Raw genomic sequence first — 19,114 nt, 5'->3', positions numbered from 1 at the left:
GGACAAGCATTTTTCCCTGCGGGTCTCTCCCTAACTCACCTTTATCTCTGACCCCCAGCTGTGCAATTGGGCTCCCAGCACCCAGCTGAGGCTTCTGGACCAGCACTGAGCTGTGGGGCGCTCGGTGTGTGCACTTCAACACATCTTTCCATGCATCGGAGAGTAACGAATGGTTCTGCATCAGTGATGTAAGTTTAACTGGGCAATTATTTTACAGCATCTCTAAGGTTAAAACCAGACAAACTGTCATATAACTTGGTCAGGGATTGCTGTAATGAGTAACAAGCCATGAATTCAGTTTTATCAGTGACAACAGTACCATCTCAGTGCTGCATGGGTGCATTTCAGTTCCATAAACCCATATATTATATAGTTTACTAGTTGCAGAACTAAATCTACCTAAATTTACTCAATTTTTGTCTATCTAAAGCAAATATCTTTTCAGGGGGTTGTTTGATATTTTTCAGTGAAACAACCAAACCAATCATATCAGGTTAAGGAAAAAAAAAATCACTTTAGGTTACTTAAATTCTTAAAATTTAGGACTACCTGAAAGTAGAAATGCACATACAAAATGCAATATTTTGATTCTGTTTAAAGAAATCAGAATTTTCATTTTTTTGCCTGCTTTCTTCCAGCTGCAGCTACTCACTAAATTCAAACTGAAGTAGTTTAATAGCTTCTGAATGTGTTTATCTCAACTAACTTACTATTTTTGGGGGTGGGGATATTGCTGAGATGGAATTACAAACCCACCTGTATCTGAAGCTCAGACTTTCTTTTCAAGTGTTAGGCACAAAATATTTAGTTTTTGATTTGTTAACCTTTGTCATAGAAAAAGGCTTTACAACATACCTGTTATGTCTAGATACATCTGTAAGGGACTAATCAGATTTTTAAAAAAACACATCACTTTATCATTTTCATCTCTGAAGCAGTTTAATACACTTAACTTTTCCAAAAATGTGCTCATTTTGGTCCTGATTCAAGGAATATCCATCATTAGGACAGCAGAGGGACCCAAAAGTCACACTGGCATCAGTTGCGCTTTAGGCACGTGCTTGAAATTCTGCTCGTGCTCACCTAGTAAACTGGTGTTTGCAGTTTTCACTACTCTCACATGTTGTGTACCCATGTATGGCATAAAATGTGGACTGAATATAGAAAGCAGGGTAAGGAATCAGTAAGCCTTGCAAAATACAGTTCTAGAGCCGTCTCACCTTGCCCTAGGAAGCACGGTATCTTAACAAATTCTAGTAAAACTTTCTAAATTATTAACATTATTCTTCCTGTGCCACCGTTTGTTCTTCCAGTATGACCCAAACTAGGGGAAAACACCTGAGGAAGAAAGTTTGATGCTTACCAGTGGAGCTCTTGGCTTGTAACACATCATTAATGTACAAAGTTCATCAAAGCACTCAGTCATTACAGCACCACAGCACACTGCCTCCTACGGAGCATTTAGAGTCCACCGTGCCAATAAAGCACAAATTGAGAGACATGATATACACCCACACCAAGAAGCTTAAGAAATGAGGGAAAAACTCTAGAGCACTGGAAACAAAGACAGGAAGGAGGTTTTATAACTGCAGTATTTCTATGAGAACATGCTCAAACGCAACTCTGGGTGTCAAAGCTGAGCTTGTTCAATTTTTTTATTCATCTGTGGACATTTCCCTCCAATATGAAACAATTTAAAAAACTTTCCTGAACAACCTGTGAATCAGCCACTCATGCCCAGCTGTCTGGCTCCGTGGTCTATCTTCAGGAAGAAGCATGGCAGATTCAACTCAAAATCCAGGGGCTGATCTTGTAGCAAGTAGAAAGAAGTATTAGCTCAGACTGCTGGAGATGAGAATTCCAATCAAATCTGAAGGTTGAGATGTTTGGCTTGAGCATTTATATTGAACTATGACTTGACTGATGCTCTGATCCAGAGTTTGACTTGCTGTCCTCTCAAGAGCAGCATAAATAGTGAAGAACAAGGCTCTAGTTGTTAAATACCAAATGCTTTCACACCACGGGTGAAGATATTTAGTCACCAAAAATCTGATGCAATAACCTTAGTGTTTCATAACACCGAAGTCAAAATCTTCCGGTGTGTTGCAAGGGAAGGAGGGGACATCACTCAGCAACAGTGCCCATGCAGGCTCTGCTCCAGGTCACTTAGTCCCCTTGCACACAGGAGCTGCAGCCAACCCTGGCCCCTGCCATGGTGAAAGTGATAAAAGCTGCTCTTTTCTGATATATAAACACCTTGAAAATTGGTATTGTGTGAGCAGAGTGGGTGTGCAATTCCAACTAGACAGCTGAAAGAAAAAAAAAACACCAAACCAACTTTCAATCAAGTGTTAATGATGCACTTCGCTGTGCCCACCACCCCACCCATAATGGTAAGAGCATTATGCAATTTGAGAACAAGCTCCCTTTGACCTATACCCATTATTTCTTAACAGAAAATGAATTGGTGGGAAAACTATTTGCTAGGAGAGACATAGAAATTAATGGCATGGCATTGTATGCGTCTGTGCGGCAAGGAAACATGCCAAGCTTTGCACAGACTCCTAAGAACTAGATGAGCATCCAAGTGCTCACAGCATCAAAGGATCTCCAGAGATGAGCAAACTTCATAACTAAGGAAGCTCAGGGATGTATGAGAAAGCTCATTGGTATATAAATAGTTCATTTTTAAATCCTCTACTATAAAAGACCATCAGAAAAGGGCTGACGTATGAATGGTGAGGTTGAGGCCTTGTGTGATTATTGGGGATCTAAAAGATCACAGGGGATTGCAGTATAGAGGATCCGGAGTGGATAATACAGCTGGGCTGGGAAATAAAGGTCTAAGATAGACAGTGTCATCCAGCAGATAAAGCCAGGAGTCAGGAGAGTCAAACTTAGCACTGTAAGGCATCACAGAGGTTTTTCACCATTCTCTAGGAAAACCTAACCAAACTGAAATCGTTCATCTCTCGCCATGAGGCAGTTCTTCCAGACCCTGAATCTTTTGAGTTGCTTATTACCTAAACCACGTCCTGATTAGTGAAGAGCCCTTTCAAAGCACAGATGTCAGTATAGTACTCTGGTAACTTGTGGCTGTCACAAGATATTGCTAACATCACTTACACAAGAAACTCGTAACGTTTGAAAGATGTACCTTGTCTTCTCCGGGATAGATCAGTATTTTTCTCTTCTAGTCCTGTTATTCTCTCCCTCAGTATTTCCCTTTCACTGACATCCTTCTCCATCAATCCCCCAGCCAAAGCACTTCATCAGCCACCCTACACTGGGTGCAGCGGTCATCCACACTAATACTGGCTAGCACTTGCCATGACTGCTGCAACGTCAATAGCGAAGTGCTGGAGGATTCTACCCTCTAACACCTCTTCATCCAGCATTTCTGGTTTTAAACAGCTTTAATCAATCAGGAGAACTGTTTACTTTTCTTTAGCCTCTGAAACACAATTTTTACCTAGGCTTCACCTTATTGATACAAAGAAAGTATTCAGCACTTCTCACATCTGTCTTAAATACAACCTGAATAGACCGAGTGGAAAATTGTCTTAAACCCTTTGGCATCCCCTTGCTGTCAGTCACATGTCAAGTCAGGAATAAAAATTGGCAACTAGCTGTAGATTTCAGTCATGCAGCAGGATTTGTGGAGCTGAATTTGCAGTTCAGTTCTTGGCTTTAGCTGTCACTCCATGTACCTCCAGTGATGAGCATTCATGCCACAGAGAGGCATTAGAGTTGTCAGATGTCCAGAGCTTACAGAAATAACTTCATTTTTAAATGGACTCTTTTGGTATGAATAATCAGACAGAACAACATACAAAATACTTGACATGTACTGGGAGCCCAGTGCAGTCTCTGACACATGAAAATGTTTGGAATATTTCAGACTCCATTCAGTGCTTCTCCAGAGTTTTGCAGAACAGTAAATTATGAGCTCTATAATTAAGCCACACACTTCTCTCTTTGATTATGCTTTAATCCTATTTCTTTTAACAGAGATTGTGAAAGCCGTTGATCAAATACTTCTCAGGGGACCTCAGTATAATCTGAAAGGAAACTAAATGTTAACAGGGAACAAGGCTTTAAACTTTGCCATTGATAGTTATTCCCAAGGCTCAGCTATACTTTGGAAATACAAGTAGGTCAAAACTGCCTTCCCTATTAAAAAGGAGAAACAAAAAGTCAGCAGAGGTGTTTTCCTCTGAACTTATGAGCAATAAATATGTTATTTTGGGGCTAAGCAGAAAGGTAGCCATTTATCCTTGCAGTTATACTAAATTCTGGTAGTTTGGCACAGAATTGTGTTGTATTTATAACCCAGAAGACTCATGTAGTACAAACACGAGAGCTGCGCTGCTTTGGCCAAAGTTCCACTCAGCAGTGGTTAAAGGGGAGCCTGCAGCCTTGGCCGCTACGTGTGACCCAGTCTCATCTTCCTGAGCACCTGCAATTCTTGTATTAAGGATATTAGACCTTCCTAGCCTATTCCCTTTAGCATCTGACTATGGGCTTGTTCATGAAGTTGTCTAAATCCTTTCTGAACCTGCTGATGCTACCTGCCTCCACAACAAACTGTGGCAACAAATTCCAGGAGATTGCTACCTGCTGCTCTTCACAATTTTAAGCCACTCTCCTATTTGTATGAATGACCCTCAATCTAGTATTGTGGGATTTGGTGAACATCAGTTTTGTGCTTGCCTTATCCACAGCTTCGATTTTATAAATCTCAGTCGTCTCAGCCAAGTAAATCACTGCAGCGTTTTTAGAAGATAGCAGTAAAATACACAGGCTTCTTTTGAAGAAAAAAAAAAAAAATCAAATTGCAAGACTAGTCTTCAAACATAAAATATGATAAGGGAAACAACATTAGTCATAAAAGACACAATGACTTGTCAGCAACAGCAATGTGTTACCATCACATCAAGGTCATACTCTCACATATTCCAGTGCAGCTTATAAAATATTCGAAAGGGGAGATCACATCTACTTCAGAACAGCAAATACTTTGAAATTCTGGGATGAAATCCCAGCATCACTGAAATAAAAAAAAAAGATTTTTTTTTTAAATGTTCCTTGTACAAAGCAAAAGAAAGGAGTATTGCTCGTTCACTGTAAAACTTCTGTTTGTATGCCAACTTTGAACAAAAAGATACGGGCACATGTTTACATACGTTCCCTTGATTCTGTTTTCTCTTGTCTTGCTAGTGTAACAAACTCTACAGGTGATTCAAGTGCAATGCCTTGACTTTTCAGTTCTTTAAATTGAAAGGTATTCTAGTACACCACATACCAGTCCTATATTCCAATATCTATGCTACTGCAGCCTTTCTAGGTAGAGGATCACTGTTCTAACCGCAGGGACTATATCTGCACTGTACGTACATGAGCGAGCCAGCCTCCTAGTTCAGAAAACAACTCTAGGAGACAAAACTTCAGAAATTCACCTTCCATACTTACCTAAAACAAAGGTTTTTATGTATCAGGTTTCTGGTTTACTAGTTTAAAACACAGCTTAGGTTGGCACTAAACCACAAAGAGCAGGAGATAAGAAACTGTATTTTCTGACAGGTCACTGAGCCGGAGCTTAACGCGCTCATCTGAACAGCTCATTTGTGTCTGCTGTCCTGATATTCTGACATTTGCTGTCAAGGTTCCCTTCCCGGGCAGCTAGGCTCTTTACTATTCAACACCGCTGCCCTAATCTGCAGCAGCACATACCAGTCTCTTAATTAACTACTGATGCAAAATTGGTGTCTCTGGAATCCAAAGAAACACCCCAAAAAACCAAAATGAAGACTACCAATGGCTTCTCTATTATGCACACTACATATTTAAGACAGCACAGGACACAAATTATGAAAAAGGTATTTATTATTTACACAACTGCTATAGTTCCTTAAGAACAATATATACCATTTTTATTTGAAAGGGTCAGTCTTCTTTCAAATACATGAACTGCATAATGCACAAGTGTTGGTAATGCCAAACAGCAGTCACATCACACTTCTATAGTGCAGGCATAAGCAGCGCAAGTAAATGATATTTTTAAGAACAGTATGGCTGAATATTGTATTTAAACACAGTGTTTGCACTTTAACGAGATTTAGCTAGAAGAGAACAAGGGTTTTGTTCATGCTTTGTTAGGAATGTGACTTTCCCATCTGAGGTTTAAACCCTTTATCTGACATATGAGAATTTTTCAGGCAGACTGCTTTTCACTTACCAAATAGGAGTGGGTTTCTCTCCCTCAAACTTCAATCTTTCGTTTTCCAGTAAACACTGCTTTATAGTACAAGTTCACACACTGGGGTAAATTGGCCACAGAGGTGGTACCTTCCCATCTTACTGTCTTGCACAGAGAAACACTGACATACTAATACATACCAAACTTAGACAACTTGTAATTTATAGACTTAAATACTGGAATGGGAGAGGGAGACTGTTTCTAAAGATGGAGGGAATAGAGGGCTTATACAATTCATACACTGCCAAGGTTGGCTCCTTACTCAACTTTTTTGGTCTAAGTATTTTTTTCCTAGTTTCAGAATGGTTTTGGTCTTGGTCTTTAATGGTTATGGTTGTACTTCGGCAGCAAAGGAGAGGAAAGTATTTTAAGTAGTAACACCAGAACTGAATGCAAGAAAAAGTAACTGACTTGTTTCTCCCACTTTGAGCTTATTGCTGTGATCTTTTAAAAAAACCCACAACCAACCACCTGGAAGACCAAGTATAGCAGTCATTCTGGCATTGGATCCAGTGTCCAGCACTATTATACTCTAGCGTAAAAGCAAGGAAAAGTCCAATGATCTTAGTTATGTTCCCTTCAATTCAGTGCCACACACTTTTATTAGCGTTATTGTCCTTGCTTCTTTGAAAGATACCTGAAAGAAACAAAAGTACAGTTTTTCACAAAATAAGAGGTAGGCACAAATATATCTAGTACCTTTTATAAACTCGAAGTATGAATCTGCTTTCTTTTCTCACTAGCAATCCCCCTATTGATAACCAAAAATTAGAAATGTGATCGATACTACTTATGATTTTATTTGATGTCAACATTCTTTCAATTCCATGATAGGTTATCTTACAGTAATTCGAAGTCATGTTTTTAGTTACTCTCTTAGGTTTTTTAAACAAAAGGGAGGAAGGAAATGGAAGCATGATTTATTCTAAGAGGTTGAAAATTACATCAGTTGGAAAAGTAGCTATTATATCCTTTACGATAAAAAGGCCCATTAGATATGGCACTCTTTCAAATAAATTCAAGACTTTAATGAACAGTCATCCAGCATAACCTGAAAAGAACAGCCCTCCGCTAGCTTCTTTAGAGAATCTGAGTTACTCCAAAATGCTTGTTTTCTGATCTCATAGTTTTCTTACCACTACAGCTGGAGCAATCTGGCTATGTGGTGACATTGAAGTCTTTGCAAATACTCTAGAAAAAAAAAATCCAACCAATTTAACCAACGGTGTGAAATATCCAGTGAATTTCACTGCTTTTAAAGTTTAACGTTTGACTTTCTGTTCTAATTAGAAACAAGAAAGAAAATTGTATCAAGTTTGCAAGGCTGTTCTTTTAAGCACTGAATGAGTGTTTTTTGAATAGCATATTGCACATGCTTTTTTTCACATGTATTGAAATGTCAGGCTGTTGCATAAAACCATTAAGAAGAATTTTGCCCAAACACTTCAGCTAATCATGCTCTAGCAAGAATTAGGATTCTAACTGATGCCCTAAGCATTTGGAAAACTCTCGTTCATAACACAGTAACTTACATTTCAGAGCTGATGAATACCGTAATACCACACAACTTGGATAGCACCTGAGAACCACGCTGTAACACCCCCAACCTCTGAAGTAACCGCCAGAAAAGTTGCCTCATAACAAAGGACCTGAGATCTGAACTGACAGCCTAACTCTGTAGGGGTGGAAAGAGAGAGATTTCCAGGGACCAGGTTCCTTCAAAAATTCTTTTTCCCTTAGGAAGCATAATTGCTTCATTGAAAACAATTGGCGGTCCTGAATACTGGAGAAATAAGAAAAAAAAGGTCCCTTCTGCCAAAATCTCGTCATTTTAGGGAAGCAGCCCAAACACTATAGCCTTATTAAAACTCTACTCAAACTAAAGGACCTTCGTAACTGTAAGTGATGTCAAAGTTCATCAGCTCAGTTGTTTCCGGTCTTTGTACAGACAACCTCAAGCAAAACACAGTGGGGTCAGGGACAGAAGGAAGAAAGAATTTTGACTTTGTTCTTACCTTTCCCAATGTTTGTGATTCAGCTCCAAAAAGTCATCTAATTTTGCTATTTCTTTGAGGTATTGAGTGAGCTTTAGAAGCTCCTTGTCTTTATCCCGATTTAAATGTGCTTTCATAAAAGGCCTTATCTATACAAAATAAATAAACTGGGTATAACCATTTGCTCAAAGTAAGAAAAACGCTTCCGATTCTATCATTTACCACCTAATTAAAATATATTTTCAGTACTATGCCAAGTTATAACTTCTCTTATAAGTTAAGAGGAAGAAAAACCTGTTCCATTAGTGGCCACACCCAATTTGTCTTGTTATTCATGCAAACTGGACTGTAGGGTTTTTGCCTTGCATGCCCACCAGGAAGAAATTTGTTTTGTCTTGCACTTCTTCGAGCTTTCCCCTCCCCGAGTCAGACAGAATGATAAAATGATCTGGAACGGACTGCTGCGTTTTCTAATATTTCATAGATATTTTTGCAGGAGACATGAGGGGTTTTCAGCTCTGCTTTGAGTTGTGTGGCATCACTGGAACCAGATGCTTTTTTTCAACAAAAAGCATTTGACTACAATCATAGCTTCTGTGAAAAGAGATGTCAGAAATAAAGCTTTTCTGACAACTGCTTTAAGCTTGGAATACATTATACCTGTGCCTTGTTTTAGTGATTTAACGTTCTTGTCTGCAGCTCTGTTAACAACATTTTGACAAACATCTTTCAAATCTGAGCTAGAGGGAGCTCTCTGGATAATCCTCTCCCAGCAAGATCTTTGCTATTCCTGATTCTCCTAACACTGTACAGTTCCAATTAACATCATCTTGCTAGATCTCATCAATTGCTATCCTCTTCACATCATGGATACTTTCAAAGAAACATCATCTTGGATTTCTGCATTTGAAAACTTTTTTTTTTTTAAAGAAATTTATGAGGGTTCTTTTAGTACCATTCTGCTGTACCATCATATAGAAGTAGAAATTTAAGCTGCATTCTTCTTATTCAGAACTAGCACTGATAATGGAGCACGAACTGGTTGACAATTTTATAATATTAAATATTTGCTGTTCTGCAGTCAAAATGGCTCGAGGTTATTAATTATTTCCCAGAACAGAATGCTTGCTATTACATTGGCATAGTACCATGAAGTACAGCCACTTGTTGTTTGATTTATTTTCTGAATATAACCACTCTTGAGATTGAACATCACATATTTCAATGGTGCCTGTCAGCAATGCTCAGCTTGATTATGGCTCACAGGTATAATTTAAGCAGAAATCACAATTTCATTGATTTTGGTAGTCTCTTAAAAGCTCACTTAATAGTGAAACAAAGCTTATTTAATACTACGATGAGGGAGATATTAGTCCAGACAAATGGCAATCTAAATAAAAAAATATAATAAAATATGCATCTTTGCTAGCAAAGAAAAGCCTTTCTTTATGATACAGCAAAGAAGTATGAGAAAGTACTACTTGAAGTATAAGAAAAAGTGGTAATAGAAGAAAATTCCAGTTAAAATTACCTTGAGTCCGTTTTGTGGATTCATTAGGAAGTTTCGGCCAATATCATCAAACATAATAGTATTTTTTTTGCTGTAATATTCTGAAAATTTTCCCCAGATAACACCAAGAGGCTTCACCTGCAAAAGTAAGACATACAAGGTACCTGAGGTAAATCAGATCATATGCGGGAGATGAAAATACCAGTCTATAGGAACTTGAGTCCAAACTCAAATAGATTCTTTTGCGGAAAAACTAGCAGGTAGTTGGGCTTTAATAAGGGAAGAGATGTGAAATAGTGTAACATACTAAATACCCCCCCCCCTAAAGAAAACCTTTCTGTTGGTACTAAATTTTCTTGCAACAGTTATCTAGTATTTGATTTGAAAGCAGTGTCATCCAAATGTACTACTCAAAACATTAATAAAGAATTTCAGTGGAAAAAAATAACCTATGCTCCCAAGATTCTTACAGTTTTCTTGCATGAAAACTCCAACACAACTTTATTGTTGAATATTTCAAAGGGGTATGATAACAAGTCCGTTGAATGTAGAAAAAGATCAGGAAAAAATAGGTACTTACATCTATTAGTCCTCTTCTAGGAGTGTGCACTGTTATCATGGCAGCACTGTCCAACATGAAAGTTATCTTGTAGTTTGCATTGGTACTCACTCCAAGCTCCTGCATCACAAAGATTTATTATTAAAGCTTCTAATTATGACAGTTTTACTGCTGTACAACTGAAACCACGATTATAATACATTGTTTGTCAAAGGGTGAGCTGCTGAGGATTACCAGAGACACTAAAAATAGGTATCTGGGGGTTTTTAAATTTTTTTTATCCAATGAGAATCATAAAAGTACACCATTCTACCAAGAGAAAAAAGCTGACAGGAATTTATTTTTGCAGTGTTTACTATCAGAAACTTATGAACTGATGTCAGCATAAAATCAAAGCAACTTTGCAGAAAAGGCAAAATGCAGGGAGGTCTTGCTCACACCTTCATGCATAATCTTTCACAAGTTCTACATGCCTCAACTTTACTCAGTATCTATAGCAAGGATAGCAACTGTGTACTGTTTGCTATTTGTTCCTTCCAGTAAGTTCAACAAATCACAGCCCAATCAAAGATGAAATATACAGTAACAGTTCATTGTTACCCTTTCCTCCTACACATGGCCAAGATAGCCAATGTTAATCAGAAATCTGTCAGTTTGCACTTTAGAGATTTGATAACTCCTGAAACAAAGACTCTAAGGAAAACTTACCCTTTTTAGAAAAAAAAAAAACCAACAACTTTGACTAGATGAGAGAGCATCATTCCAAATTCAAATCCTTTATAAAGCTGAAAAGTAATAGTAAAATCTGCTGACATGTTATAACATAGATATTGCTGATTTAATTTCTGATGTGTGCAACAGCAGTCATGTCCAAAGCTACACAAGAAGGAGAAAATATCCAGTGCAGCAGCTCTCTTGCAGATATCCAGCCACACTTACTTGATTTCTTTTACATGAAAAAGTGAATCTTGCAAATGAAAGCACTACCTACCTGGGTCAGTGTCTTGTTACATTGAAAAAACTAGCTGTTCTAAACTGTCTGAATTCCAGGCATAAATAGATGGTAAATGAGAGATTAAACTTGGTTATCTGATACTCCCTTCTTTTTAATGCTATTCCTGCTTTGTAGTTTAAAACAAAAACTTTAGTGCCAAGGATTGCTGGGATCATTGTTCCCTGACAAAAAGTGAAACTTTTAGAGGTAAGCACCCCTGGTGCTATCAGTTTAAGGAGAAACAGCAGTTGGCATCTAGTGGTAGGAACCTCAACTGATCAAGATCCAGGAGTAGGCATAGAAAGGTTTTCCACAAGATTAAAACCTAGCACTACGCTGACAGACACAACATAAACAGATGTAACACTGCCACAAGAAGTGCAATGTTTGCAAGGCTCAACGCTGATTTTACTTGCACTAACTCTACTTCATAGTTCTGATTAAAGGTTCTCATTTCTGAGATCACTCTGAGGCATTTTTGTTTGTTTAGAAAAATTGTAGCAATTCATTATTTTGAGGAAGAGAACACTGGAAAATGTGCTTTGCTCTGTTAAAACCTGAAAGAAATGGTTAGCCTATAAGAAAGAGTGGAGATACAAAAGCTTAAATTTGGAAAAGTTTTCCCTGAAATGGAAAGAAGCTTTCATTTATAAGCATAAAAAAACCCCAACCCACCAACCAAACACGCAGCAATTCTTATTAAGCTCATTAGATTTACAGCTAAGCCTGACTGTAAATATGTTTACCACTAGGTCAGCTGTGCAAAACTGGCTAGTTGCCTGATTTAGGCATGGAAGAAATTAGGACTGAAAGAAGAGCCCCTACGGATGTTTAATAAGGCAGAGGAAGCAACAGAACCACACAGCTGCAAGAGGTACAAGATAAATGTGAAAAGAGTTTCCTCTTGATAACCTACTCTAGCATGCCACATCTGTCTGCTCCCTTAAAAAAAATGGTATTACACTTAAAGACTAGAACTCTATAATTAGAGGTAAGATGAAAGCAACTGTGAAGGCTGCGTGACTAATCTAAGTTTCAGCAGGTACTGACTTGTGTTTAGTTCTGCTAAATTTAGCACCTATTGATAGTTTGTCTGGAATTCCAAAATGAGATTTAATCTAGTTTTGTGACAAAGATAACTTAAAGTGACTATGAAGATTTAAAAAACTCAGGGTTTGATTCAGACAACCTCCCCAGTTGCTAACCTGCTCTATAATGCTGAGCATGAGTCCAACTATATGAACAGCTAGCCAGACTAGAAACAAATTACACATTTTCAGAACAACTTACTTTCATTTTAGCTTCAATCCACTTCATATTAGTAGCAGCTGAAACAAAAGGGAGAAAACAGAAAGAACACTTTATCAAAATAAGTCATTGACAGGCAAAAAAGAAACAAGCCAAAAAACTGTTCACTTAACATATCAAATTTTTACACAGAACTTGATTTCAGAAAGACCCATCCTTGTTACAGCTTTTTGGGTTCACTTGAAGACAGTCTTCCTTCATGGAAGTTTATTTTTATTTGGAAAAGCTTACTTTTCAAATAAACAACTAAATGAAGCACTGCATGCATTTAAACCACTTTCTAGATCAGCTGTTACTGAAGTACAGTCTGCAGGACTGTAAGAAGTGGGCTACACCCGGTTTGAGGAACCACACTGCCTGTGCAGGATTTTCTCCTGGAAGCAATGATAGGAATACACAAGGCCTGGAAAGGACAGAGTGATCTAAGAGTATGTGGAAACATTATTCCAGACTATGAAAACTAAATTTTGTAATACAATTTTAATATGGTTTAAACTCTGCACTGGCTAAAGTCTGTTCTCCAGCTGTTGGACAGGAAGTGAAAGAGCCTGGAAAGGCAAATGAGCAACCATCCCTGTAGACGGGAGAGTTTGGTTCATTTGGCAGTTCGCTACTTATTGTCTAGATTGAGATTATTTGTAAAGATAGCTATCAAACAGTGCTTGAATGTTGATTATACAACTCTGTTACTTCAAGCACTTGTTTGTTTGTACAAAGTAATACTCAGTAAAGTGATGTTGAGCTTTATACTGTGATTAGATCCATTCATGTGAGCAATACGTGGTGTTTTTTCACATAAGAATTACTATTTTGCTAAAACAGCTCTAATAGCTGTGTGAACATTTCTGCTGAATGTATTACAGCTAAGCATTCGTGTATTGTTTTAGATCTTGTGATTCACACTAAAAAGCAATATAAAAACCTCCCACTTGGAGTCTTGGCTCTGAATGACAATTTACAATAAAGTCTTAGGTATTGAGTATAAAACTTACACCAAATTACAATATCATAATCCTCATATGCAGATGTCAGGAATTCATGAAGGTATGGCCTCATCAGTTCTACCCCAGTTTCAGCACATGATCTGTGGTCTAAAAAGAATATTAAGAGATAAGCAATTCATTATTAAAGTTTAAGTTAAGTTATTAAAGTTCAGGCTGACTTTCCTATCTATCCAGAGACCTGAACGGTTTCATGAGGGAAGCACTGGGGCACTTTAAAATCATGAATGAATTCATAGCAAACTACCATTCCCATTTTAAAGGTGGAGAGAAGAAGCAGAGGGGATATTTATCTGTTGATCCTTAAAGGTATTTGAGGGCTTAGCTAATAATTAAATCAGAGATCTGTGGGTCTGAATATCTTTGAAGAGTCAGGCCAAATAGTTCATCTGTGCACCTCAGCAAATTTGTAACAGCCCAGATATGAAACAGATTCCTTCAAACCTAGTCCAGTTAATTTTGTGAACATATATCAAGCTTATTTCAGACGTGCAAATGTTGCCTGTTCCAATTAGAAAACTGCTGTCAAATTCTGCTAGCAGAAGACCTCTAAATAAAAATTTTAAACTCAGTAATAGGTTGAATTTTGATCTCAGATTGTAAACAAATCTCATCAAAAAGGAAAGCTAAGGAAAAGCAATAAAGCAAGCTATTATTTACTGCTTATAGTCAAGCTTGCCATGACACACCTCCACCCCGGACAATTAAGTCAGAAGGAAAATTCTGGCTTCCAAAAAACCCCAGTCTGACAGAATTTTCAAGTAAAATGTGTTTTTGTGCGTGTTTAGTAATGATCTGGAAATAAAATTTGAAGCTATTCTCCCACACCCCCCAAAAGTGGAGTCAATCAGGTACAGACCGAGATTGGCCCTGCCACCATGATGTCCAAGATACAAGTTGTTCAAGAAAAAGATTATTTGGATAAAATACTAAATTGCTACTTTTTTATGTCTTCTTGCAGAAAGTAAATAGCTGCTGCACTAAAATCAACAATATGCAACACTTACAAAGCCCTATGCTTTTTGAAATATGAGCAGAAGGCCCCACAATATCACAAAGCAGAAGTTATACAGTACAACACATACCAAAGTTACTGAAGAAGATCTGTAAAGCAAAAATCAAGAAACGTTATCTGGCAAATAAACTGACCTCTTAAGCAAACAAAAACCACAAGTTGCATAAAATCTCACCAAATAGTGTATAATCAACATCTAGCACCAGCAGCTTTTTTCCTTCTCTAGGAGGATTCAGAATTTCCACTTTGTATTCTTTAACTCTGCGGGAAATTTTTAGTAGGTTTTCTTCCCTAATATAACAGTGCAAAAAGTTACAGTTAATTAAAATACATACTGTACATTCTATAACAGGACTGTTTCTAATAGCTAAAACTCCTAACCTATTTTCTACTTCCACAACTTCCTCTTCAATATCAAAGTCATTGATAACATCATCGTTATCAGGAGGTGGCCCAAGGACATCTTCCTAGAGGAATAATAATAAAAGATAACTAGGATCACTGAAGGCAAATAACAATGGATATCAAGTTTCTGTTCCTGCACATTACAGGAAAAAAAATACTGCTTAACCAAAATTATTTCACTTTACTAGTGGAAAGAATTACTAAAGTATACTGATGATTGTTCAGATTTGAGAGAAGTCAGTGAATATCATAATAATAGGTTTGTACTTTAAGTCCAGAATGATACAGGAGTTTAATGAATACACTGCTATCAGAGTTCTGCAGAAAAGCTTACTTTACATAGAAAAATAAACACCAACAGAAATCTACTGTACTACTATTTTTCAAACGATTACCGGAACATTAAAAATTTTAAATCGTAATGAGGACACATATATATAAGCATCTTTTCCTGTTTAAGCTAATAAACAAGTAAAATATTTACCAAACTCTCTTCACGAGTGCCCATCATCATAATTTTAGTATTTGGTTTCAACTTGAGAGCTCCAAGCTTAACATCATCATCTGCAGGTTTGCCTATAATGCGAGCAGATAATTTTTTTTTACTGGGGTAGAGAGAATTTTAGAAAACTGTCAATACATTTCATGCTTAATTGAAATAAGCTACCCATCAAACACCAGAATACCCCAAGCTGTATTATCGTCCTCCTCCATATACAGATACATTGCTTGTCTGGCTAGCAGCAATTTAACTTTTTTTTGACGTACGTTTGCCACACTTCCATGTCAGCCATTAAAAAATGACCAGGTAGATGTATCAATAATAAACAATATCCAGTGATGCATAAAATTCCTATATTCATTCAAAAGCTAGATCTGGGAGGTAGATGCCCTGTTAGTATACACATCCTGGCTAGGTTCAGAGGATGTTCGTCCATAAACATCTCAGGCACATCCACAACAAATAGTAAATATGAATAGTTACCCTTCATTTTAAGTCCAAGTAGTTTTTGACGCTCTGGTAACACTCCAGTAAGGCCTTTAAGAGACTGCTTCAGATCCAACACTGTGTCTTCTTCTGATAGCGAGGTTATCGTATACTCCTGTCCACCCCATTTTATTATGAGAGAGAGAGACATCCTTGAAGCATATGTTCAGTATTATTTTCTGAAAAATCTGCTGCAGGAGGAAAATACAATGATCGTGTAAGGAAGAAATAGGAGAATTACTCTTTTCAGAAGACAAACCATACAGTCTGTTTAAAGTATTTTTGATTTTTTACTATATTGTACATCAGAGTTGTTTGTTTTGCATGAACAGATGATAAACATGTTGATAAAATGTTGAAACTAAGGGAGAAAGAACAGCACTAAAACTGGGGCTCCGAGTTCCACTTCAATGTATTTAGCAATGTCACATTCACCGTTTGCCTCCAGCATATGCTCATTTGCTGTGTGTTCTGTGCAGGTACAGCCTGTTCACTGCACAACCGGCACCCAAGCAGAGTACTGCAGTATCATAAAAGTAATTTCAAATCTCAGAAATGTCCTCTGCAATAATTACGCAACCAAAACCTGCCATGGATATCTTTACATATGTAACAACAAAATATATGAAATACCTAAAATATACAAACCCATAAAAATAGTTCTGAACCCAACAGTTCATTTTTAGCATTGGATTTCTCCGTTCACTTTCACTAAGAGCTGTGCAATACCTGCAGTAATACACACCCCAGGTCACGTCTCACTGTAACAATATCAAAGTAGGAGTTTGAAAACAAAGCCAAAATACACACCTACACGATGCAATTACACTGTAAGAACTGCACTTTCATTGCAGTGCTGACAAAACAACCATAATTATACTATCTTTAATTTACACAGCATCACTTATACAAATTGTATTTAACAGTTTAGTCCTACATTAAACACAGCAGAAAAACAAGATTTTTAGCTTTATGCGGAAGGAAGAAGAACATGTTTTTTCTGTTAAGCCTTGGAAACAGAGAATCAAGGAGATAGAAAGGTATGAAAAGGCTGTTACAGACTGTCAGGAGATGCAGAGAAGGCCTCTGCGCCACTAATGGTGAGATTGTCCTCGAAAGACTGATATTCAAAAAGAAGAGAGAGCAGACCTGTGAAAGAAACTGAGGCTATCCACCTTCAAGAAATGCATTACACCAAGAAATACAGGTCTAGCAATTCTGAAAAATCTCAGAATACAAAAATCTGATTCCTCTTCCGCTCCAGCACCGTATTCTCAGAGGTTACCTGCTCTCAGACAGAATACTTCTCATTTATACAGTATAGCCTATTAGGAATGAACAAGTTTTTACTCAGGCATACCCACCAAGCTCAGACCAGATGAGAAATAGAGGGCTAGATACAACCTGCTTGCTGAGGACACTACAAGCCACACCTCCACACTATTCCCCCTAAGGCCCCTGAAAAAAAATTGAAGAGGAAAACTGGTATCACAGAAAAATGAATTTTTTTTTTTCCTCAAATATCCCCAAATTAGATAGGGACCTGGTATTATCCTGTGAAAGACTCATGAAAAAGGGGTCTTAGAAGCACCAAGAAATTCAACTGAGGTTAAAGCTGCATAGCGTCAAGCAACACATAGGGTCATTATCATAAATTATCCCTGTCCATAATCCTTAGGCTAAGTTTACAGAAAGAAGAGTTTATTGTCTGTTTTCTCACCTGTACCGTGCACCTCAGATCATTCTGCAAGAAAATGCATAGGGCAAGAACCGTAAGAAAACTTCTCAAGTCTCTGTCCAGCGCTAAATTGGAAAGACCGTTCCTCCAAAGTTGAGCACTTGACCAACCGTCTACCCTTACTGAATTACAGTCCTGTCAAGATGAGTGTTATCAGAAACGCCAAGCAGAAATAAGATGCCTTTATTCAATGCCAAAACACTAAGAGGACTGAGAGTGGACACCAGAATCAACGATTACAGGAAAACAGATTAGGAGCAGAGAAAGTCACAGGGATTTTCAAAGTTTCTACCATCGGGGCTGGACACCATGCGAACCTGAAGCTTACTGAAATTAAGCCTGCTTTGGTTAATTACGTTTTCAGAGCCTTTACAAGCCCCTTGTACCACCAAGAGCCTGTGGGTTGGAAGGTCACCGGGACAGAGAAAGCGTTAAAGTTGTGTTGTTGTAATTAAATTGTCGCATTACACCACTTTCCTTGGCAGATTTGGAAGAGAGACATCCACATCTTTAAGTTTCACTAAACAACGTAAAACCCCCGAAACACAGAAAGTGCGGTGCTGTGCAGGCGGGACCGCAGCGCTTCCTACCGCACCGCAACAGGTGGAGGAACGGGGCTTCCAGTCAGAAGCTGCTCTGCGCCAGCCGCCACCGCAAACACGCCTCTGGACAGCAGCCGCAGAACACCCGCCGAGGTTCGCTCTTCCCCCCCCGGCGCCCGTCGGGGCGGTCCCAGTAGCGACACGGGGCGAGGCGAGCGGGGAGAGCCTGCGCGCTGCCGCCGGCCCCGGGGCCTGGGGAGCCGCTCCCGCCCCGCAGACGTTACGGGGGCACCGACCCGGCCGAGACAAGCGCCCGCCCTCGGCCCCCGCCCGCGCGATCGGCCCTGCCTCGCCCCGGCCCGGTAAAGCCCGGCCTCCGCCGCACGCGGACGGGCTCGGGCTCGGGCTCGGGCCCAGACCCACCGGGCTGACCCGGCGATCGGGGGCACGGCGGCGCTCCCCGCAGCCCACCGGCTCGCAGTGCCGCCGCCGATCCACCCCCCCGCTCCTCGGCAGCGCGATGCGGCCCCTCACCCTGGCAACGGAACCGGCACCGTCCCGGGATCCGCCGCACCGGAAGCGGAACTGGCGCCCACCGGAAGCGGGAGGGGTGGGAGGCAGCGCGCGGCGCCCGCAGCCGCCCGGATGTGCGCGGGTTTCCCGCTCGGCGGGCGGCAGCGTCGCCGTGGCAGCGCGGGGTGGCCGGGGCCGGCGGGCGCGGCTCGGGCTCTCGGCCGGGCCGTGGCTCGTTGCCGGAACGGCCATCCCCGAGCGGGGCTCGGGCGGCCTGCCGCGGGAGCC

General features: G+C 39.4%; 1 protein-coding gene across 2 annotated transcripts; it reads right to left on the bottom strand.

Moving 5' to 3' along the window:
- Positions 1–5,868: 5,868 nt before the first annotated feature.
- On the bottom strand, positions 5,869–18,894 carry UBLCP1 (ubiquitin like domain containing CTD phosphatase 1). Of its 2 annotated transcripts, none has more exons than XM_076350179.1 (11): positions 18,848–18,894; positions 16,031–16,224; positions 15,530–15,621; positions 15,022–15,107; positions 14,816–14,931; positions 13,617–13,715; positions 12,607–12,644; positions 10,344–10,442; positions 9,785–9,901; positions 8,275–8,402; positions 5,869–6,896 (listed from the first exon to the last, which is right to left on the bottom strand). In XM_076350179.1, the coding sequence occupies exons 2-11, from the start codon at positions 16,182–16,184 to the stop codon at positions 6,869–6,871; spliced, it is 957 nt and encodes a 318-aa protein (XP_076206294.1). In that variant the 5' UTR covers positions 16,185–16,224; positions 18,848–18,894; the 3' UTR covers positions 5,869–6,868. The 2 variants fall into 2 exon arrangements, with proteins under 2 accessions (XP_076206294.1, XP_076206295.1); XM_076350180.1 differs by having other exon boundaries at positions 16,031–16,221; positions 18,848–18,879.
- Between the last annotated feature and the right edge of the window lie 220 nt (positions 18,895–19,114).

This window comes from Aptenodytes patagonicus, chromosome 12, assembly GCF_965638725.1.
Source record: "Aptenodytes patagonicus chromosome 12, bAptPat1.pri.cur, whole genome shotgun sequence".
Lineage (NCBI taxonomy): Eukaryota > Metazoa > Chordata > Aves > Sphenisciformes > Spheniscidae > Aptenodytes > Aptenodytes patagonicus.
This window is presented reverse-complemented; position numbering and strand designations above follow the sequence as displayed.